This window comes from Coregonus lavaretus (assembly GCF_964263955.1).
Source record: "Coregonus lavaretus genome assembly, chromosome: 15".
Taxonomy (NCBI): domain Eukaryota; kingdom Metazoa; phylum Chordata; class Actinopteri; order Salmoniformes; family Salmonidae; genus Coregonus; species Coregonus lavaretus.
In genome coordinates, this window is record NC_140002.1 from 32237658 (window position 1) to 32262237 (window position 24580).

Below are 24580 nucleotides of genomic sequence, written 5' to 3' on the forward strand. Positions count from 1 at the left end.
ACTTAATTTCATTTATGTCCACCAGGAGGAGTTGTCTCTAAATAAAATACTAGTGTTCAGCCCACTTTCTTTTTTAACTTTCCTGTTTAAAATGGTGCTATGAAACACCTTGGTGAGGATAACATTGTACATGACGTTCATGTTGTAAAGAGATAAGTATGGATGATCAAGGTGATGCTTGAGGGAAATGTCTGCATAGGTGTGGGGGTTCCTGACCAGTTAGGTACTGTTAAAATGAATACAGAAAATTGGCAAACTGTAAGTAACTCCAGGCTATTGTGGATGAGATAGTCACACTCTGACACAATTTATTGACATAAATACCTTTCCCAGGGCTATGTTTAAATAAATGTGCTTTATTTAAATATCCTATTTGTCAGAGTTATCTTGATGATTGCATTGTATTTTAATATGACCTCCATCTCAGACATCAGAAGATGAAGAGGTTTTGTCTTCCTTTTACAGCTCTCATACTGTGTGTCTGAGGGCTTTCTATCTAATTAATGCAACACAATTGAACTGTGATACATATTCAACAGGTTCTCTAGCAGAGCCCTAGACATTAGGTGACTGAGGATGCAAATACAGAATATGGGTAAATGTCTATGTTCACTGATGCCACCCCATGCAAATCCATTGTGTTGTGGAGGAGCTCAGGACACATCTGAAAGGCTCTCATAAATCAGTGGGTCTCCTCGAGACCCCCTCCACATCTCCACACTCCACACAAAGCCTGATTGCGTTCAGCATTGCGTTCCAGCCAATCACTTGAGCATCTCAAACCCTCTCCAGACATATGCTGTTTAAATGAAAGGTGTCTGTCCACCGCTTCTCCCCACAGAACCAAACAGGAACATTCTGTCTTAATAGGAGATCAGTGATCGTCATGAATGTCTGGCATTCTGAGAAGCTGTCAGACAGAGCAGAGGTATGTTGTGGGCTATAATCATGTCTAGAACTAGAAACCTAGCTAACCTCAAATGATTTACATTGAAAACTAATTTGGCAAATATGTATGGCCAGCAGTAGCATCCAACTGTTCTGTTTCACAACTGTTTGCTCTACAAGAAATGCTCATTCTGAGGATGAAACGTCGCTAGTTTTGTTAGACATAACAGGAGAAGATCCAGCATCCAGTCTACCTCCAGTAACATTCCAATAACCCCAAAAAAACAGTGCTTTATTTCTGAGTTGGTGTGACGGGTATGGTTGGGGTCAGGTGGGACTATCTGTCCACACTGGTCTCCTGCAGGCGGTTGTTCATGATGGCGAATGCACCCACCCCCCCAGAGAAGCCATTGTGGCGAGGAACGTGGCTCTGCCTGGGGCCCTGCTGGGCCGTCTCACACAGCTGCTTCTGCAGCAGTGCCAGAGAAACCTTATTGGACGCTGTGAAGTCATTCACCGAGATCATCTCCCCAGAGAGACGCCGGCCCCCAGCGACCCCGTCCATCCCCACTCCAGCGTCCGTCTCGCTGTCACACACTGTCTCCACCGAGGCGTCTGTGTAGCGATGTCGCCCTGTGGGGACTTGGGACGGGGTGGGCTGCACGGCGTTGCTTTTGAAGCGCTGCTGGCGGAGTCGTGCGGGTGGAGGCCTCAAGCCGGAGTGTTTGTTATGGAGGCAGGGGCAGCAGACCCGTCTGCGGAGGCCTCTCTTAGGGCACGAGCAGGGACAGCGCCGGCCTGGACAAGCCAGCCGGGCCAGGATCCAGTTGAGAGTCTGTTTGATGATGATGGAGATGACGTTGAAGAGCGAGTAGATGCAGCACACGCCCATGAGGATGAAGAGGCAGTTGCCCAAGCGATAGGCTTCCTGGGCCTCATAGCGCTCCCTCTGGCTGCTCACCAGGTCCCCGAAGCCAATGGTGCTGAAGGCCACGAAGCAGAAGTACAGGGAGTCCATGTAGCTCCAGTCCTCCATGGAGCAGTACAGAGAGGAGGCACTGCAGGCGATCAGCACAGACGACACTCCAAGGATCAGCATCACGTAGTAGACTGAGGGCTTCCAGCCCTCCAGACTGTCCTCCTCACTGCGGGGCTCCTCGGCCCCTGACACAGCCCCCAACCCCGAGCGCCTCATCCTCCGCTCGTGGCACCAGCGCATGATATAGGCCAGCATGGTGATGATCCTCTCCAGGAAGAGGTTGAAGAAGAGGATGGTGGCGGCACAGCCAATGAGGCCGTAGAAGATCAGGAATATCTTACCAGGGATGGTAGCTGGGGTGTTCATACCAAAGCCTGGTGAGAAGGAGTACAAAAGAGAAGGGTCAATGTGCAAATTCTTTGTCAATTAAGTGCCCCTACAGTTGTTCTTAATTAGCACTACATGTCAAGATGACAAAAGACGTGGAGAGGCTTTTGATATTATCATTTTGGCATCATGCCATGAATGTAGTTGATATTAGAGTAAGGGATAATCATTTCACAGTACTGGGTACTTCCAAATTATGTTAACATAAACTAAAAAATAAGGGAGACTGAATGAGTCATGAAGACAGGAGCTGAGGGAGAGAAGGGATGAGATGCAATCCTGCTGCCTGTTAAAAATGGGGGCCTTGTTCAGTCATGAGTAGTCCTTGTAAAGCAAATCGACCTCACATGCCAACATTTAATTGAAATGAAACTAATATGACAATAGTGCCTCGGAGTCTAACTGATCATCCATCTAATCCCCTTAGCTTCCTCTCCTCTCTCTTGACATCCCCATCATCTACTCAATAAATCCTCTACATTATACTGTGCATCTGTTGAGACAGTTGTGTTCAAATGTTTGCATCTACATGACAACAAAGAACTGCATCTAAAATACCTGACTCTGACCCCCAAAGAGAGCAGCTGTCCAACTCACCGATGGTGGACACCACCGTGCCGACAAAGTAGAAGGCTCCAGAGAAGTCCCAGCGGGGCCTAAGAGCATCCACTCTGATCCCGGCCCCGTTGGCCTCTTCATACTGGCGCAGCAGCGCGTGCAGGGCTCCCAGGCTCACCCGGTGGCTCAGGGTGAAGTTGGCCAGCTGCTGGTCCCAGAGGAGTCGGGCGCGGAGCTCGGAGGGGCGCTCTAGGGCGGAGAACACAGCTGCCCCACACAGCAGATAGAGCAGGATAAGCCCTGCCAGCAGGCAGAAGCGGGCGTTGTCCTCGTTGAGGGGCGGCCGGGGGCAGCAGCCACCACCCCGTTTACGAGCCATGAGTGCAGCTGGCCCGGCACAGATACACGCACCACCGCACTAACATACACTGCCTGTCTGAGCCTGCCTTATTAACACCACTCAGATCACTCACTACACATACATTACACACACCAAACTACCACACACACACACACACACACAAATACACACACACAACACGCTTAACAAACCCTAATATGCTAAAGAAAACTGGTTATCCACACAGAGAACCAACACACACAGCTGGCCCCCAAGGCCAGAGAACATTGATGGTTGGTCCATCCAGAGCTCTCTCAATGTGGTGTAATGTCCTGAGTGGTCATTCACATCCCTTATGAGTTCCGAATCTGATTAACAGTTTCACAGATTGCCAGCTGTGTGATGATGTGCCCACTGATAGAAGAGGACTCCTGACTGTTTGGTCACTGTGTGTGACTCTGGAATCCTGCACTGGTCTGTGAACAAGATATCGGTACCAGTCAGCAATTCATTTGGTATTGGCATTGTTTTCAATCAACAAGTAGAAATAGTTTTTCCATCTTTTCTCAAAATGTGTATATTAATTTACTGACATCTGTCGTGTAAAGTAAAACCATCATGAATCACTAGAGCTCTTTACTTTGCCTGAAAATCCAAAACATTGCAAAAGCCTACACTTTTTTTTTAAGAACATGAAATGTTCATAAGGCTTTTCGATAATTCATATGACATATTATCTGAAATATAAAGAGAGACAAAACATACCTGATTTTATATATCTTGATTAATCCAATAATTCCACAATTTATTCAAACAGTTTTTGCCCATTGTCATGGTGAGACTTGATCCGCGGTTTGAGGTAGCCTACCTGCGCTGGGCACACATTTCCGAGGATCTGATGATCTGTGACCATGGAGATGGGGGAGGTGTGGAGAAGCAATCTAATCCGTGAATGTTGCCATCACACACTTAAATATATTCGTCGTTTAAGTGTGTGTGTGAGAGAGAAAAAGCGAGAGAGAGAGGCAGAGCGAGAGAGAGAGAGAGAGAGAGAGAGAGAGAGAGAGAGAGAGAGAGAGAGAGAGAGAGAGAGAGAGAGAGAGAGAGATCAGAGGGATAAAACCCATGTGTGCAAGCATACCTTGATTGGTGTAATAATCATTTCTTGATTTTAGAAGCTTTTCTATTCAGGTCCTCCAACCTGTAATCAACGTTCAATCTAACATTTCCTCCTCACTGGGCAGTGAGACTGATGGTCTTCGATATATTATTGATATGCAAATATCTAAACTGATTAAAACACTGGATCTGGACTGTAAACTGATTAAAACACAACAACTTCTTATTCAACAGCTCAATTCCTTTTTGAGAAAGTTTTGCATGGTATTTATCCATGCAACATCTGATTGCAAATGTGGCATTTGAAGTGGTTCACAGCTCATTGATGATATTCTTATCAGGCTTTACCTAGTGATTAACTAAGTCTATTTTTCAGACAACCAACATACAATTGATTTTCTCCTCTCTCCTTCGTTTCGGTACCAAATGCCTTAGGTACAAGTTGTGCCTCCTCTCTGTTGTAGGTTGTGTGGGAGGGATGGCTTTGTTCTCTTTTGTGTTTGTCCGTCTGCCTTTAATCTTGGATGAGGGCTGAGGGGTACTAGAGGGGCATGGATTCATGCTAGGACACTGGAGCACTGAGTGTCCAGGTGCAGAAGAAAGAGGCCATGCATGAAAGAGTGACACCTGCAAAATACCCTTCAGCTGACACTTATTTTAGTGATTTCAGATCATATATCAATGTGTGTCTAGGCAAGCCTATTTTAAGAGCATATCATGTTTAGTGCTGTAGTCTTGTGTTCATAAGTTGCTCTATTTGCAACTATTCTTTTTCTGTCTTCAATTTTTCAGGCATCACTTACCACACTTATTATGCATTGTGTTATGCACAGAACAAAACATGCCAATGTCCCTAAATCACAACCCACTCCTTTTCTTTTGGCAAAAACCTGATGTATGAAGTCTAGGTCATATAAATGAAGACATGGTTTATCTTGTGTTCAATAATTTGCCTAAAAAGCATCAGAACAGTCTCCCTTTTAATCAGTGGTGTAAAGCGCTTAAAAATACTTTAAAGTACTACTTAAGTAGTTTTTTGGGGTAGCTGTACTTTACTATTTATATTCTTAAGAACTTTTACTCCACAACATTCCTAAAGAAAATAATGTACCTGACACCCAAAAGTACTCATTACATTTTGAATGCTTAGCAGGACAGGAAAATGGTCCAATTCATGCACTTATCAAGAGAACATCCCTGGTCAAATGCTTCGTTTGTAAATGATGTCTGAGTGTTATCCATAAATAAAATATAAATACAATTTAAAAAACAAGAAAATCATGCAGTCTGGTTTGCTTAATACAACGTTTTTAACGTGCACGTTTTGGTTTTTGCCCTATGTCACGATCGTCGTAATGAGTGGACCAAGGCGCAGCGTGAAATGCATACATCTTTTAATGAGTACTTTAACACTACAACAAAACGATACGTGAAGTCCTAAGGTTAACAAAACACAAACCTCTCCGGAACAAGATCCCACAAATGACAAGTGCAAAACAGGCTGCCTAAGTATGGTTCCCAATCAGAGACAACAAGCCACAGCTGCCTCTGATTGGGAACCACCCCGGCCAACATAGAAACACACGATCTAGAAAAGAACACATAGAAAACAAAACATAGACACTACACATATAAACTAACACCCTGGCTCAACATATAAGAGTCCCCAGAGCCAGTGCGTGACACCCTAACACTACACAGATGATTAGAATTATCAAAGCTTAATGATTAGTTGATTATTTGAATCAGCTGTGTAGTGCTAGGGCAAAAACCAAAACGTGCATCCCTTGGGGCCCGAGGACCGAGTTTGGGAAACCTTAAGGAATTTAAAATGATTATACTTTTACTTTTGCTATATTTCAGCATTTACATTTACTTTTGAAACTTAAGTATATTTAAAACCAAATATTTTTCGACTTTTACTCAAGTAGTAATTTACTGAGTGACTTTCACTTTTACTTGAGTCATTTTCTATTAAAGTATCTTTACTTTTACTCAAGTATGACAATTGGGTACTTTTTCCACCACTGCTTTTAATATACATTCATTACAATAATTAAAATAAGGCAATATGTATCATATTAGAAAATAGACAAAGACAACATAGAATGGATTGACAACAATTATATCTGCCTTAAATAAGGCTATATACACTGCGAGTACAAAACATTAGGGACACCTTCCTAATATTGAGTTGCACCCTCTTTTGCAGTCACAACAGCCTCAATTCCTCGCGGCATGGACTCTACAAGGTGTCGAAAGCGTTCCACAGGGATGCTGGCCCATGTTGACCCCAATGCTTCCCACAGTTGTGTCAAGTTGGTTGGATGTATTTTGGGTGGTGGACCATTCTTGATACACACAGGAAACTGTTGAGCGTGAAAAACAAAGCAGCGTTGCAGTTCTTGACACACTCAAACCGGTGTGCCTGGCACATATTATCATACCCTGTTCAAAGGCACTTAAATCTTTTGTCTTGCCCATTCACCCTCTGAATGGGTCACATACACAATCCATGTCTCAATTGTCTCAAGGCTTAAAAATCCTTCTTTAACCTGTCTCCTCCCCTTCTGTGACGAGGTGTGAATGAAGGAGTCAGGCGTAGGAGGTAAAATACCGAAGTCCAGAGTTTATTCCGTTTACATAAATCAAACGCCCAAAGCGTCAAACGAAACTATTACAAGGGAAACATCCACCTTAGCATAAACACAGTGAATAGTAGCTCAACCGAGCTACACGCTCTCACAACAAACAATCACTCACAAAGACAAGGGGAACAGAGGGAACACTTATACACATACTAATTAGGGGAATGAGCACCAGGTGTGTGTGATTGACAAGACATGACAAGTGGAGTGATGAGAATGGATCGGCAGTAGCTAGTACTCCGGTGACGACGAACGCCGAAGCCTGCCCAAACCAGGAGGGGGGGCAGCCTCGGCGGAAGTCGTGACAGTACCCCCCCCCTGACACGCGGCTCCAGCAGTGCGCCGACCCCGGCCTCGGGGACGGCCAGGAGGACGCGGAGCAGGGCGAGTCGGATGGCTTGGTGGAAATCCCTCAACAGGGAGGGATCGAGGATGTCCCGCCTTGGGACCCAGCACCATTCCTCCGGACCGTACCCCTCCCACTCCACGAGATACTGAAGGCCCCGCACCCGACGCCTCGAATCCAGGATGGAACGGACCGAGTACGCCGGGGCCCCTTCAATGTCCAGAGGAGGTGGAGGAACCTCCCGCACCTCAGACTCCTGGAGCGGACCAGCTACCACCGGCCTGAGGAGAGACACATGAAACGAGGGGTTAATACAGTAATCAGGGGGGGAGTAACAACCTGTATGTCACCTCATTTATTCTCCTCAGGACTTTAAATGGCCCCACAAACCACGGGCTCAGCTTCCGGCAGGGCAGGAGGAGGGCAGATTCCGGGTCGAGAGCCAGACCCGATCCCCCGGTACGAACACCGGGGCCTCCCTGCGGTGGCGGTCAGCGTTGGCCTTCTGACGACACACGGCGCGCTGGAGGCGAACGTGGGCAGCGTCCCAAGTCTCCTCCGTGCGCTGAAACCAGTCATCCACCGCAGGAGCCTCGGTCTGGCTTTGGTGCCACGGTGCCAGGACTGGTTGGTAACCTAAAACACATTGGAAGGGTGTTAGGTTAGTGGAGGAGTGGCGGAGAGAGTTCTGAGCATATTCTGCCCATGACAGGAACACCGACCACTCCCCCGGATGGTCCTGACAGTAGGTCCGCAGGAACCTACCCACATCTTGATTCACCCTTTCCACCTGCCCATTTCTCTCGGGGTGAAATCCAGAGGTCAGGCTGACCGAGACCTCCAGACGTTCCATGAACGCCTTCCAGACTCTAGACGTGAACTGGGGACCTCGGTCGGACACTATATCCTCTGGTACCCCGTAGTGCCGGAAGACGTGAGTAAACAGAGCCTCCGCAGTTTGTAGGGCCGTGGGGAGACCGGGCAGAGGAAGGAGGCGGCAGGACTTTGAAAAACGGTCCACAACGACCAGGATAGTGGTGTTACCTTGGGAGATGGGAAGATCAGTGAGAAAATCAATACTCAGGTGAGACCATGGTCGTTGTGGAACTGGTAAAGGTTGTAGCTTACCTGCTGGGAGGTGCCTAGGTGCCTTACTCTGGGCGCACACTGAGCATGAGGAAACATACACCCTCACGTCCTTAGCCAAGGTAGGCCACCAGTACTTCTCGGTCAGGCAACGCATTGTACGACCGATAACAGGATGACCAGAGGAGGGTGACGTGTGTGACCAGTAGATCAGACGATCACGGATAAGCGCAGGCACGTACTGCAACCCAGCTGGACACTGCGGTCTAGATGGATCTGTGCGTAATGCCTGCGCTATATCTGCATCCATCGCCCATACTACCGGCGCCACAATGCATGAGGCCGGGAGTATGGGGGTGTTGTCTCTGGGCCTCTCCTCTGTGTCATACAGCCGAGACAGTGCGTCTGCCTTCACGTTCTTCGTACCCGGAATGTATGAGAGTGTGAAATCAAACCGGGTGAAGAAGAGGGCCCACCTGGTCTGGCGAGGATTCAGCCTCCTCGCTGCCCGAATGTACTCCAGGTTACAGTGGTCTGTCCAGACGAGGAAAGGGTGTTTCGCCCCTTCGAGCCAATGTCTCCACACCGTCAAAGTTCGGACAACAGCCAGCAGCTCCCGATCACCAAATCCGTAGTTCTGCTCCGCCGAGCTGAGCTTCTTAGAAAAGAAGGCACAGGGGCGGAGCTTGGGTGGCGTGCCCGAGCGTTGGGATAAGACAGCTCCTATCCCTAACTCGGACGCATCCACCTCCACTACAAACGGTAGTGATGGATCGGGGTGATCCAGTACCGGGGCTGAGGTGAACAGACCCCGCAATCTACTGAAGGCTAAATCAGCCTTAGCAGACCATCAATAACGGATCATAGGCAACTTTGAACTCATCATGAGGGGCCGTTTTTTGTGGCCCCCCACCCCCATCAAATTTGCCCATCCCTGGCTTAGTTAATTGACTGTATAATACTGTATAGGAACACCTGCTCTTTCCATGACATAGACTGGCCAGGTGTTTTACAGCTAATTTCCTGCAATTCTACACATCTTGCCATAGGGTGGAGAGAAATGTTTGTGGTTTTTAATATGATATCTGAGTGAGGCTGACTAACAAAATCAATGGGGGACCCCAGGCCGGTAATTCGACCATGATAACAAGTTTAGATAGCTGGACTCTTAAACTAATTTAGCAATCTAAAAAACATAAGAGAAAAACTGCTAATGCACAACCAAATTTTTAAATTGCACCTTGTGTATTCTACTATTCTAACTCACAACAGTGAGTTGAGACCCCGACTGAGTCCCCCCCCCCAAATATATCATTATTATATATATATATATATATATATATTATTATTTTTTTTGGGGGGGGGGGGGGGGGATTGATATGGGGGACATTAAAGGGCCCATCCCTGAACTAAGCAGTCCAGACCCAGCTGCTAATGCAGTGGTGCCTAGAGCCACCCCATTAAGCAGACTGGAACTGACAATTTTTTCAATGGTAAACCGCATCTTCATTTATCCACCATCTTTTCTTCTAGTTCATGTGCTGAGATCTGCCCATATTACCGCCACCTAGTGGCTAAAGCGAGTGCCTTACATATTGAGCTGTCAAGATTATGACCCAATCTCAAATGGAGCCCAAAGGGTTTTGAGAATGAGGCGAGGCGAGGCGAGAGGACACGAGGAGTCAAGGAAAAGCAATTTAGATTTTCCCCCTATGCACTTGTTGAGATCTGAGAGGATGACAGGTGCAACCAATATGTTAATAGCTCCACCTTGCCCTCTGATAGGCTAGGTGGAAGTTTCACCATATTGCTTATACCAACCAAATAATTTCAGATTTCCACAAGTGCATAGGGAGTAGGGTCAAGGGTTCCATTTGGGATTGGGCTTAGTTTTTTCTACTTTCTGGTTCTGACAGGCAATGTCTAAATTACTCAGGCATTTCTAATTTGTGTGCTGCGCAGGTAGCCTAGCGGTTAGCGCGTTGGGCCAGTAACTGAAAGGTCGCTGGTTTGAATACCCGAGTTGACAGGGTGAAAAATCTGTCTGTGCCCTTCAGCAAGGCACTTAACCCTAATTTGCTCCAGGGGTGCCGTACTACTATGGCTGACCCTATAAAACAACATATTTCACTGTACCTAGCTGGTATACGTGACAATACATATTTTCTTTAATTTACCGTACATTTCATGAGCATTATATAATGCCATAACTTGACCTCTTGTGACACGTAAGCATACAATAGTATTAGCTAGACCTTTTAAATAATAGTCAAATTCACTTCTCATACTGATGATAACATCTTTAATCCAAAACACTCAACAGGTAAATGTAGCTAGATGAAAGTAAGTATTTTACAACAATGACCAGAGCAACTGGTCTGCTCAACCCAACAAACTCACTGGCCAGAGACTGACTTAAACATTTTCATCACCATCATCAGTGGTGTCCACCTCTCTGACTGAGTACAATAGTGCTGTCATACAGTTCAGATCCATGACCATTGCTTAGGACAATGACTGCACTTACTCAGCTGCAGATTGAAAGGAGTAGTAATCTGACTAGTGAATGATTAATGTAATTGCATAACGGATGCCGATGTATTATCCACATTACTAGAGGTAGCTACAACAGAGGGTGTAGAGAGGGAAATGGTTTTTGTCATCTCTCTGCTTTAGGTTTGGAGAAAGTTCCTAGTTGCTTTGTGTTCACATCTTTTAGCTGGTCTAGCTGTCTCTGTCCGCGCCGGTAAAGGTACTCTATGTGCATGACATCAGTCTTCTTGATGTGGGAGTTCCCTCGGAACTCATCCTGGATCCTGGGTAGAAAGCCTGGCTTGTCCTGGCCAGCACGCAGGAACTGGCGGTACAGAGACAACACCTGTTTCTGCAGCTTACTGTGGCGTGCCATGGTGTGGAACACAGGGCACCAGCAACACAGATGACCAGGGAGGACGACTGACCAGAGAATAGAGGATGAAGCAGTCTGACCGTCACAACACATGCATCAGAGTATAGATGAAGTGTCTCCTACACCTATGGGAGAAAGACATCATTGTGGCTGGTGAAACAATGATCTTATCTGGCCATGTTAGTTGTCATTATACATATTATCTTATGGTTATAGGTGTGTTGCTGAAGATCAACTATACAGTCCTAAATAATTGATTAGCCTCATGATGATAGCCCATGAAACCAATATCCCTGATGACATATAAACTCAGTATGGGCAGTCAGGGATGGAACTCATCCCAGGCAGTGGACAGTAACGTTACAGGAACAGTATCACATCAGTGAGTCACATCAATAAAATAAATAACACTTCTAGCTAGTGGCTAACCTACACAAACCACAAAGATGAACACTTTACAAGACATTCCACATACAGGCTGATACTGAAACACCACAATATGGGTTAAAGTCAAATAGCTAGATACTAGCCAGCTATCTAACTAACTAGCTAACCTACCTTGACAGTCAGTGTCAACTTCGAAAATACAGTAGCTTTGCCTGCCTTTGATAGTGAAATGCGTCTCATATCAAGTGTGATCCTTCCATTAATAACCTATTTACCACTTAAACCGTCTGAGGAACATATTGCTAAAACACTAGCTAGCTAACACAGCACGACCTTTATGATAATCATGTTGGCTATGTAGCAAAGACAGTACAGTATGAAGATAGGTTAACACTGCTTCCCCGCATCACACTTGTAGGCGATGTCACAGATTTCGAGAAGATTAACAACTAAGGAATCATTTTTCACTTCTCTCATTGACTTCTCAAACCACGGCCTGGGCTGGGTTTCCCAAAAGCATCGTAGCACTAAAATGATATTTCGTTCATTTCGTTTCAATTGAAATAAGATTATGTTAGCGCTACGCTGCTTTTGCGAAACCCAGCTCTGGTCTGTTTCGCAAGCGTTTCCGGAAGTCTCGCGATGTTGTGCCTCTGGGTTAAGAAACTCTATGTATGTATGTTTACGTTACGAAAGCCAAAGGCGACGGAGCTGTTGCGTTGGGTGTTAGTTAAACTGCCCTCTATTGGCTTGGATGTCTCACCTCACAATTTTGCTGTCAACTCAGCACAGGCTCAGACGTTGGGGTGAATTTAACATGTTTTAACAAATGTTTCACACATGAAATTAAACAAATCAAACAAGTTTATAATTTTTATTTAGGAAAACATTCTCTGTGGAATTCTATGCAAGCTATCATTCATTTCATATCCATTTTCCATACAGTTCAATAATAATACAAACATAATTAAAGTATGAGGCGATGTCAGACAGTTGTGCAATACAATATGGGGTTGAGGGTTGAGGTACATAATAGCCTCAATCAATCTTTCACATAGGAGATGGCATGACTCCAATGGGAGCCCAGGTGCCTGCCTGTTGTGCATGAACCATTCTGAGTGTTTTGTTTCTTTTGGCAAAACAATAATAAGACATGTTGGCTAGCAGAAACAGACTGGCAGCCAGGCTATGTAACAACACTGTGACAGTTACAGCATCCATTCAAACAGTCTGATTCATACAGTATAATATTGTTGTAACTGAGTTCACTGTAGCAAGTATTGCGCATAGAATAGTTTCTTATTATGCATTATTAGATTCTGCTGGCTGACAACTTATCATGTGAAAGCCATTGTTGTGCTACAATAGTGGATGCATACAGTACACAATAATCATACTTTTCTATTTAGTTATTATCGCTGGTGGATGCGACTCATTCAGTATACTATTAATATGTGACATATTGGCACTGAACCTAGTTTTGCTTTTAGATAAATATCTCTAAATATCGTAATGCTCAATATACAAAGTCATACCAATACATTTGTGGCGCAGTGGTCTAAGACACTGCATCGCAGTGCTAACTGTGCCACTAGAGATCCTGGTTCGAATCCAGGCTCTGTCGTAGCCAGCCGCGACCGGGAGACCCATGGGGCGGCGCACAATTGGCCCAGCGTCGTGCAGGGTAGGGGAGGGAATGGCCGGCAGGGATGTAGCTCAGTTGGTAGAGCATGCCATTTGCAACGCCAGGATTGTGGGTTTGCTTCCCATGGGGGGCCAGTAAAAAAATAATAATGTATGCACTCACTAACTGTAAGTCGCTCTGGATAAGAGCGCCTGCTAAATGAATAAAATGTAATCTTTATCTTCACCCTAATACATAGTACATGTATTTCAACAAACAGAGTTGAAACTGTTCGGTCTATGTAATATCGGAAGCATAACTTCGTATTACTTGCATAAGCTACAGTGCCTTCAGAAAGTATTCATACCCCTTGACTTATTTCATATTTTGTTGTGTTACAGCCTGAATTCAATATGGATTAAATCTTTTTTTTTTCTCACCCATCTACACACAATACCCCATAATGCCAAATCTTTGCAAATGTATTGAAAATAAAATACAGAAATATCTAATTTGAATTCACACCCGAGTCAATACTTTGTAGAAGCACCTTTGGCAGCGATTACAGCAGTGAGTCTTTCTGGGTAAGTCTCTAAGAGCTTTGCACACATGGATTGTACAATATTTTCACATTATTCAAACTCTGTCAAGTTGGTTGTTGATCATTGCTAGACAGCCATTTTCAATTCTTGCCGTAGATTTAAGTCAAAACTGTAACTCGGCCACTCAGGAACATTCACTGTCATCTTGGTAAGCAACTCCAGTGTAGATTTGGCCTTGTGTTTTAGGTCATTGTCCTGCTGAAAGGTGAATTCATCTCCCAGTGTCTGGTGGAAAGCAGACTGAACCAGGTTTCGTCTAGGATTTTGCCTGTGCTTAGCTACGTTCTGTTTATTTGTATCCCGAAAAACTCCCCAGTCCTTAACGATTACAAGCATACCCATAACATGATGCAGCCACCACTATGCTTGAAAATATGGAAAGTGGTATTCAGTAATGTGTTGTATTGGATTTGCCACAAACATAACACTTTTTATTCAGAACAAAGAGTTATTTGCTTTGGCACATTTTTTGCAGTATTACTTTAGTGCCTCGTTGCAAACATAATGCATGTTTTGGAATATTTTTATTCTGTACAGGCTTCTTTCTTTTCACTCTGTCAATTAGGTTAGTATTGAGGAGTAACTACAACGTTGTTGCGCCATCCTCAGTTTTCTCCTATCACAGCCATTCAATTCTGTAACTGTTTTAAAGTCACCATTGGTCTTATGTTGAAATCCCTGAGCAGTTTCCTTCCTCTCCGGCAACTGAGTTAGGAAGGACGCTTGTATCTTTGTAGTGACTGGGTATATTGATACGCCACCCAAAGTGTAATGAATAACTTCACCATGCCAAAGGGATATTCAATGTATGTTTTTTATTTTATTTTTCCCATCTACTAATAGGTGCTCTTCTTTGTGAGGCATTGGAAAACCTCCTGTCTTTGTGGTTGAATCTGTGTTTGAAATTCACTGCTTGACTGAGGGACCTTACAGATAATTGTATGTGTGGGATACAGAGATGAGGTAGTCATTCAAAAATCATTTAAAACTCAAAAATCATTTAAAACACTATTATTGCACACAGAGTGAGTCCATGCAACTTATTATGTCACTAGTTAAGTACATTTTTACTCCTGAACGTATTTATGCTTGCCATAACAAAGGGGTTGAATACTTATTGACTCAAGACATTTCAGCTTTTCATTTGTAATTAATTTGTCAAATTCTCCGAAAACATAATTCCACTTTGACATTATGGGGTATTGTGGGTAGGCTAGTGACAGAAAAATCTCTATTTAATCGATTTTAAATTCAGGCTGTAACACAACAAAATGTGAAAAAAGTCAAGGGGTGTGAATAATTTCTGAAGGCACTGTTAATGCACAATTATATCCCATATAATCTAGCACTTCCCAAAGCACATATTTATTGCTATATTATTACTGGACTGTCTGTCCTAAACATATACTTTTTGGGGAACAAATATGTACAGTAATGGCTATATATCACCTCTTTATTTAGCATTTTAATCTGTTTTTTAGCCACATGATCTAGCTTGAACTTCCCTCATTGGGAAACACTATATACTCTAGTGTTCACAACCTAATTTACTGAATGTATTGAGAAAAGGCACATCATCAAGTTTATCATTCTGATTTTGCATAAATCTGAGTCCCACATGGATTATGGGAATGAGAGGGACAGGGTATGTAAAAGGCCTCTGTAATCACAATCCTAATTTCAACAGTTTTCTAGTATGGCTCCAGAATGGGGGATATAGGTGATGTAGAAAAAAGGCATGGTGTGATAGGACTTTGATGATTGGAAATTGATTATGTGGGAGAGTGACTGGTATTAAAAAATGAGGGTGGGTGATTGTGGCATAAAATCTAAAGGATACATGTCTATGATCAACAATAATGGGAGAAAACGTCAGTCAGAGTCCTATGTATTCAGCCAGGAACACCACTAGCACCTTGGTGAGGTTCTCGATAGTCTGAGAATGGATGTGTTCCACTGTGTCCTCCAGAGTGTGCATAAAGGAAGGGAAGGGCGTTGTGATCATGTGTAGTACTGGAACCCCTGCAGGCATAGAGGGGAGTGGGTAGGAATGGCAGAGAGACAGGGCAGGGGAGAAGACAAATGAGATAGGGTAGAGTGTAGAGGATGACAGAGGTTAATAGAAGGGGAGAGAAAAAAGGCAGATGGTAGATTAAGTTCTACAGGGATAAAACTAAAGCAGAGGGAGGGCACCACTCTCTGTAGATACAGTACAGTCATATAACGTCATAGTCTAATCAGCTGTGTAGATATCAGTGGCGGTCAGTGCCATTTAAGATTAGGGAGGACGTTATTTTTTTTATGAGCATGGCCTTATTTCTATTACAGCATGTTGGATGACTGTCAGTCTTTCATATTCCATTCAACCAGCTCAATGTAACATCGTAACATATGTTTACACTACTACATGATACTAAAATTTTCCCTATACCCCATCATGAGGTTGCCTCAACCTAGCCTATGAATGAACGTTTATAACGTAGGTGCACAGGTCAAAAGACAAATTGGAGTAATCAAGGTCACAGACAGTGACACATTCAATACTGCCTTGCACACTATTGCCTGCATCTAGCTATTCTAGGGTGTAATCATTAGTCCAAACAGTTGCAAAACTAAAACAAGTGTTTCTATTGGACAAATTTAGTTAGGTCCATCCCCGTTTAGTTCTGTCTGCTTCTGTTTAAGAAACGTTATGCAACAGAATTGGCGGAATGAATACACCCCTGATCACCCAAACACACAATCCAATCCATGTGTACAATCACGCAGTAGTGTACAGCAAGCAGTTTAGCAGTTACACCGGCGGGCCCCGGTGGCAATACATTTATAAAACCGAAAGCTCACCTTGAATTGGACGTGTTGGATAGCCTTAGCCAACTAGCTAACATAAATATAATTCCTCTCTGTTTGAGTCAGGTTGTTGAATAGGTTAAATTAGCTGCATTTGCTAGTGTAAGTGAAAAAAAATACAACAAAATATCTCTCTCACTCTGCTGCTTCTCCTTCATTTTGTACAAAATGAAATTGTTCAAAACGGTTCAACTATTGTCTTTCTCTCGCTTTGAGTCAACTACTCACCACATTTTATACACTGCAGTGCTAGCTAGCTGTAGCTTATGGTTTCAGCACTAGATTAATTATCTGATCCTTTGATTGGGTGGACAACATGTCAGTTCATGCTGCAAGAGCTCTGATAGGTCGGAGGACGTCCTCCGGAAGTCGTCATAATTACTGTGTAAGTCTATGGAAGGGGGTGAGAACCATGAGCCTCCTAGGTTTTGTATTGAAGTCAATATACCCAGAGGAGGACGGAAAATAGCTGTCCGGCTACACCATGGTGCTACCCTACAGAGCGCTGTTGAGCCTACTGTAGACATTCATTGCAAAACTGTGTGTTTTAATCAGTTATTTGGTGAAGTGAATATATTTAGTATAGTTTTATCTAAAAAGGAGAACTTGCAATATGTATCTTTTGGGGTGACTTGACAAAATGTTCATAGAAATGTGAGTTATAGATCTGTCATTCTCATTGAAAGTAAGTCTAAGAAGCGGTAGATCTGTTCTATATGCGCTATTTCTATGCTTCCCGTTTTTAAGTTGAGTTTTTATGTCTTTTACTTTCGGTTTTGTATACCAGCTTTAAACAGCTGAAAATACAATATTTTTGGTTATGGAAAATATAATTAACCTCAGTTTAGATGGTACAATGACTCTACACCAGGGATATTCAACTCTTACCCTACGAGGTCCGGAGCCTGCTGGTTTTCTGTTCTACCTGATAATTAAGTGCACATTGCAGTGGAAATGGCTTTGAGGTCCAGAGTTGAGTTTGAAGGCTCTACACTATACTTCACATAACCTGATATTAGGTAAACTATTAGAATTTTAGCAACCAGGAAATGGCGGAGCGATTTCTGCGTAGTGCATCTTTAATGTTTCACTATTTTTATTTTTATGAAATTCACTGAGTAGGATGGTCCTCCCCTTCCTCCTCTGAGGAGCCTCCACTGGTAGATATTCATAGTGTACTGTTAAACATCCATCCTTGTTAGTCAGTAAATGTGCCCTCTAACCATCTGCCTATCTATGTGGGTGTGCTCTCTCACCCTGCTGGAGGAAGGGCACATGGTCATCCTCCACAGGGCCCAGGTTTATGTCCTTCCTGAAGTAGCTCACCTCTCTGGGGTGGGAGGACAGCAGACCCAGCTTATGGAGCCTCCTCTCTAGCAGACGGACATGACAGCCACCGTGGGCCATAGTCAAGGCCAATGATAAAGAGGGGGGGAGGGGGATGGAGGAGGGGTAAGCAGAGAGGAGACAGAAAAAATGAGGGAGGAAGAACAGCTCATTTCAAGTTTCTTATTACTGTGACTGAGTGAAATTATAGTCAGATCAGCACAGGAGAGCCTGGTCCTGTATCAGCATGAGTCAGTCATCCACCTGCCAAACTATCTTTGCCTTGCTCACTGGCTCTTTCTGTCATTAAAGTGTACCTCTGCCTCCTTCCCTCTACCTCATTATCTCCATTACAATATGTTTTTGCCCCATTACGATTACAGTGAGCAATCCGCGTGATAATAATTCATTAATTTACCTGGCAATACAGGCAATTTTTGTGATACAGTATATGGAGTAAACATTTTGAGAAGAGGGGTGGGGGCCTTACCTGCATATATGAGCTCATCAAACCAGCGTACAGTGTCGTCAAAGTGATTGACAAACATAGGGTCAGGGGCACCAATCAGATCCAAAAGAACAAACAGGTCCTGCCAATCAACATACAGAACACTAAGCTAAGCAAAACATACACTGCATATGACATAAGGCTTGGCAATGGAACATTGTAACAAACACTAACAAAGCCTCACCAAAGCGTGTAACAGGGTGGTATGTTTGGCTCCTGGGGGGTGAGGTGTACGGGACATTTGGTCAGCAAGGTAACGTGAGCCGTACAGAGAGTCGGAGGGGCTCGGCTGCTCAAACGCCTCATTACCATCAAAGAAGACCAACTGCAACGTCACCTGTGACTTCTACCACACAGAAAAACAGACAGAAAGAATGATACAGGGGTGGGAGTGATAGATTTTCTTGTAATATAACATACAGTACCAGTCAAAAGTTTGGACACACCTATTCTCATTCAAGGGTTTTTCTTTATTTTGACTATTTTCTACATTGTAGAATAATAGTGAAGATATCAAAACTATGAAATTACACATATGGAATCATGCAGTAACCAAAAAAGTGTTAAACAAATCAAAATATATTTTATATTTGAGATTCTTCAAATAGCCCCCCTTTACCTTGATGACAGCTTTGCACACGCTTGGCATTCTCTCAACCAGCTTCAGCTGGAATGCTTTCCAACAGTCTTGAAGGAGTTCCCACATATGCTGAGCACTTGTTGGCTGCTTTTCCTTCACTCTGCGGTCCGACTCATCCCAAACCATCTCAATTGGGTTAAGGTCGGGGGATTGTGGAGGCCAGGTCATCTGATGCAGCACTCCATCACTCTCCTTCTTTGTAAAATAGCCCTTACACAGCCTGGAGGTGTGTTGGGTCATTGACCTGTTGAAAAACAAATGATAGTCCCACTATGCCCAAACCAGATGGGATGGCGTATCGCTGCAGAATGCTGTGGTAGCCATGCTGGTTAAGTGTGCCTTGAATTCTAAATAAATCACATACAGTCTCACCAGCAAAGCACCCCCACACCATAGCACCTCCTCCTCCATGATTTACGGTGGGAAATACACATGCGGAGATCATCCGTTCACCCACACCGCGTCTCACAAAGACACGGCAGTTGGAACCAAAAATCTCAAACTTGGACTCATCAGACCAAAGGACAAATTTCCACTGGTCTAATGTCTATTGCTCGTGTTTCTTGGCCCAAGCAAGTCTCTTCTTCTTATTGGTGTCTTTTAGTAGCGGCAATTCGACCATGAAGGCCTGATTCACACAGTCTCCTCTGAACAGTTGATGTTGAGGTGTGTCTGTTACTTCAACTCTGTGAAGCATTTATTTGGGCTGCAATTTCTAAGGCTGGTAACTCTAATTAACTTATCCTTTGCAGCAGATGTAACTCTGGGTCTTCCATTCCTGTGACGGTCCTCATGAGAGCCAGTTTCATCATAGCGCTTGATGGTTTTTGCATCTGCACTTGAAGAAACTTTCAAAGTTCTTGACATTTTCCATATTGACTGACCTTCATGTCTTAAAGTAATGATGGACTGTCGTTTCTCTTTGCTGATTTGAGCTGTTCTTGCCATAATATGGACTTGGTCTTTTACCAAATAGGGCTATCTTCTGTATACCCCCCCACCTTGTCACAACTCAACTGATTGGCTCAAACGCATTAAGAAGGAAATAAATTCCACAAATTAACTTTTAAGAAGGCACACCTGTTAATTGAAATGCATTCCAGGTGACTACCTCATGAAGCTAGTTGAGAGAATGCCAAGAGTGTACAAAGCTGTTGTCAAAGCAAAGGGTGGCTATTTGAAGAATCTCAAATATAACATATATTTTGATTTGTTTAACACTTTTTTGGTTACTACATGATTCCATATTTGTTATTTCATAGTTTTGATGTCTTCACTATTATTCTACAATGTAAAAAATAGTCAAAATAAAGAAAAACCCTTGAATGAGTAGGTGTGTCCAAACTTTGGACTGGTAGTGTATATGCTTACAAATTAATATATTGGTCGAATAATATGTGACTATCATACAATATCCTTTAAAATGCATTGCTTCTGATGCCAACATGGGAGATGTCCAGTGAGTGTTAATGATGTCTGGGCCTCGACCCATCAATGTCTGCACAGTTTAATTTGGATATAAATGTATGAATAATTGATATGTGAACATGGGTCAGACTCCAGGTCTATAAATAGTCTGACATCCCAGGAGAGAGGCAAACACGTCAGAGGGTAGCCCAACCACACACTGAAGCCACATCCTGTCATCAGTTTTCTGCAAATCCGACATCTTATATTCCCAGTGCAACCAGGAACTTAAAAGGATCTGTCAAGTCATCACTTTCATCCTTGCCCTCTAAAGTGTACCCTTGTCCTACTGTAGCAAAGCAGACAGTCTTTACCTGTTGTTTTAGCACTTTCAGGTGGACATCCAGAGCAGTGACCAGCTCCAGTATCATGGCACAGGGGACGGCCGCGTCGCTGGCCCCTAGGAACCTCCTGAGAGGCCCGTCAGTGGTTTTGGAAGCTGGGAGCATGTCCTTGGAGTCGTAGTGGCAGGCCAGCAGCAGACGGCGCGGGGCCGCGGGGTCCAGGACTGCCATCAGGTTGGAGAAGGTGATTAGTCCCTTTGGGGTAGCAGAGTTGAAGGAGTCGACCTCCAACGACCAACCCGCTGACAGGAACTCTAGATGGCTGTAGATATGCTGTGGCAGCCACAGAAAAACGGTGTGATTTTAATCTAAGGGCATTATTTCAGGAAACAAAATGTTAATTGATACAATAACATGTAAGACAGAGATAAAGAGACACCAGTTCCACTGTAATTACAGACGTTCTACCCTGATGTCTCTTGATGGAGTCAGTAGAGTTCCTAACCTCACGCACCCTACGGCTGCCCCTGGTACCTGGCAGTCTCTCTACCAGGATGGGCCTCAGGAGAGAATACCACAGTCTACCTGAATTCACCTGGCCCACCAGACGTTTTATCTGGGCCACAGTGGCCCGACGGGGGTTATGGGTCAACTGCAGAAGGGGAGGACAGCAGGAGAGAGAGGAGATAGTTGCAGTAGTTTTTTCACATATGCATTTTGAACACTGTCAGTCACCAGGCACAAAATACTGTTTATTATTGAGCAATCAAAGATCTGACTAGAGGTACATTTTCTGCCATCAGTGAAGTGTATCAATATTGATGCTATATTATAGCATCTATAGTTGAACAGACAGGGTTAAGTGTTCCGGCTGGCTGGGGTATGTAGGCTGTAGCAAGACAGCAGCACCTAAAATGTAGGATACTCCTTAGGCTTAGCGCAATATTGGAAAACCGGAGGATACAGTGCAGGATCCATCACCTACCTTGTCCCTTATTAGGTCTGGCACACGAAATTGTATGTTTTCGTCCATATGAATACTGTCATCATCATCGCTTGTATCATTACTCGAGAAAGAAAATCCAAGTGTCAGAGCCATAGCCAGCATCCCGCATAGGAATACGAGAAGTACCCGAACTCGGGACATCCGGAGCCGGTTGCAGCGTCCCAGTAGCAGCTCCGTGCCCGTAGAAGATCGGTGCCTCCGGATGGTTCTCATTACTTGGAAGAAGCGGTAGATTCACACAACAGTACAGTCTGGTACAGAGCCTTTCTTAACCATGTGCGTTAGAGTGCGTATGATCCATACAGGATAGGCTACAATTCAACAACAAGATACAGGTTATTTTACCTTAATGGAGCACTCACGCTGTCATGTTGGGACATACATTCAGCTGCGGATCTATCCAATTAAATATATCAACCACTGAGGTATAATAAGCTATCAACGTCCACACTAGTCGCATACTGACCCCGCCATATCGTCGTCGTCGTTCGTTATGGCTCCATTTTTAGTTCCGTGTCTGCCGTTGTTGCATGAGAGCATCCCGCCACTACAGTGGTGGCTATCTGGTGTATTCAGGCCTGATTAAGGCAGACAAGTTCGGTGCCTGCCTGCTCAGACCGCCTGCTGCGAAAATTGTACACGAAAATGATTCAGGAGTAGGCTATCAATTGATGGAAAAAAATTGACTGAAAAAATGGACTCGTTTATTTGGAAGAAATTCTAAAAATGACAACAGACTAGAATTGAAAAAAATCACACATTAGCCCAAAAATATGCATTTATATGTGTGTTGTTTTATCTATATCTGTATAATTGTAAATTGTTGAATGAATTAATACATTATTGATTGATTGATTGATTTCTAGTGAACCAAACCGCCGATTGGTTTGTCATGTAGGCAAAATATTTCTGCATGGTAACATTCGAATCCAATACATTTCTTAAAAGTCTTAGAACGTGCAATGTACCCGCTAGGATAGGTCTGTGTCTAGCCAATCACCTGCCTCGTGCGAAGGGATTGGTCTTTTTTTAACCAATGAGGTGACATTACTAGCTGGCTAGAGAAAAATTATTTAAAAAATAGAACATTCTCTTTGCTGCTAAACTTCTGCTAGGTAAGTGACTGGCCATAAATTATCACTAACAATTATGTCCACAGACATTAATACTTTTATAGTGGCTAATAATTAAAATGTATATTTCGCTTGCTTACCTCTGCTCGCCCTTCATATATACAGTCACTGGCTCGCTCTCGCTATCAAAAAACGGGTAGCCATAAAGTTAGCTGGATAGCTCAAACGTAACTACGTTAAGATATTTTAGTTAAAGCAGAGATGAAGAGGCGAAGCATATAGATAGATACTCGTTGGTTAAAGCCGTGAAAACAATTAGCTAGACTGAGAGATGGCAAACTTCAGCTAGCTAAGTTAGCTGGCTAGCAAACTAATGTTACCGCGCAAGGGACTGTGAACGTTAATCGTGCATCTTTGACGCCCCCTGTGGTAGATTTGAGCATGGCACCAGGACCCGCAGGCAGAGACGCGACTCGCAGGAAAAGGTACTTTAAGCTACTTAAATGGCCTGTTGCACGTCACTGTAAAAAAGAATGAGAAAATAGGATTGAATGACATCATGAAAATGATCTACTGTAGCTAAGTAATGGGTACCTTATTTTACAGTAAGGATCAGCTGGACTGGAGCACGTGCTGGAGCAACAGCCTGAAAGAGATTGCAGGCCTCCTACCCATATCTGAGCCTAGGAATGGCCGAGGACTCACCAAGGTTTGTGCACGGACGTTCTTGATTTAATTGTATACATGGATTCTCTGTATGAGTATTTGTGTCCGTATGTATGTGGGTGCATGTCTACTGTACGTCTGAATACAGTACGGTTACATTATGTGGGTGGCTGTTTCTGTGTGTGATGTCTCTCTAATCTATTTTCAGAAGGAGACTCTGGTCCACATGCTGCGCTATTTTGACTTTCTTCAGAGTAAGATCCAGACCCTGCAGAGCCGCTTGCCCCCCCACTGCATCCCCAAGCAGGAACCCGACACAGGTACAACCTCAGCCAAGCATTTTATTTTTATTTTTTTATTTAACCTTTATTTAACTAGGCAAGTCAGTTAAGAACAAATTCTTATTTACAATGACGGCCTACACCGGCCAAACCCGGACAACGCTGGGCCAATTGTGCGCCGCCCTATGGGACTCCCAATCACGGCCGGTTGTGATACAGCCTGGAATCAAACCAGGGGGTCTGTAGTGATGCCTCAAGCACTGAGATGCAGTGCCTTAGACCGCTGCGCCACTCGGGAGCATCAAGACAAGTACAGACTACGTACCTGAGTTTCATTCAATGCATTTACCCTGTGTATGTGTGTGTGTGTGTCTGTGTGCACAGGGTCTGAGAGTGAAGAGAACACCCTCTCTGAGCCCTGTACCCCCCCTCACACTCTAAAGGCCAAGCGCAAATATGCTTGCAGCCGTTCCCGCAAGAGACCTGCCCCCACCTCAGGTACCAGACCCACACCTCCCCCAGCTACCCATGACATTATGTTCAACACTGTCAAAGACTGTTGTAAGGTGATGAGAGTAGTTCTGCTAATTACATCAAGTATGATTAC

General features: G+C 44.0%; 2 protein-coding genes and 1 long non-coding RNA gene across 3 annotated transcripts; all 3 read right to left on the reverse strand.

Moving 5' to 3' along the window:
- Positions 1–1225: 1225 nt before the first annotated feature.
- On the reverse strand, positions 1226–3191 carry LOC311142092 (potassium channel subfamily K member 13-like; the record flags this gene model as incomplete). Its single annotated transcript, XM_084177675.1, has 2 exons — positions 1226–2241; positions 2852–3191. The coding sequence occupies 2 exons, from the start codon at positions 3189–3191 to the stop codon at positions 1226–1228; spliced, it is 1356 nt and encodes a 451-aa protein (XP_084033801.1).
- Positions 3192–10638: 7447 nt separating this feature from the next.
- LOC311142130 lies at positions 10639–12019 on the reverse strand. The gene is made up of 2 exons (XR_014614269.1): positions 11818–12019; positions 10639–11384 (listed from the first exon to the last, which is right to left on the reverse strand). It is a non-coding gene; the product is annotated as an uncharacterized lncRNA (long non-coding RNA).
- Positions 12020–15748: 3729 nt separating this feature from the next.
- LOC311142097 (glutaminyl-peptide cyclotransferase-like) lies at positions 15749–22166 on the reverse strand (the record flags this gene model as incomplete). The annotated part of the gene is made up of 7 exons (XM_084177682.1): positions 15749–15894; positions 17979–18095; positions 18539–18638; positions 18741–18902; positions 20978–21280; positions 21453–21599; positions 21933–22166. 7 exons carry the CDS (start codon positions 22164–22166, stop codon positions 15749–15751), a joined length of 1209 nt encoding a protein of 402 aa, XP_084033808.1.
- Between the last annotated feature and the right edge of the window lie 2414 nt (positions 22167–24580).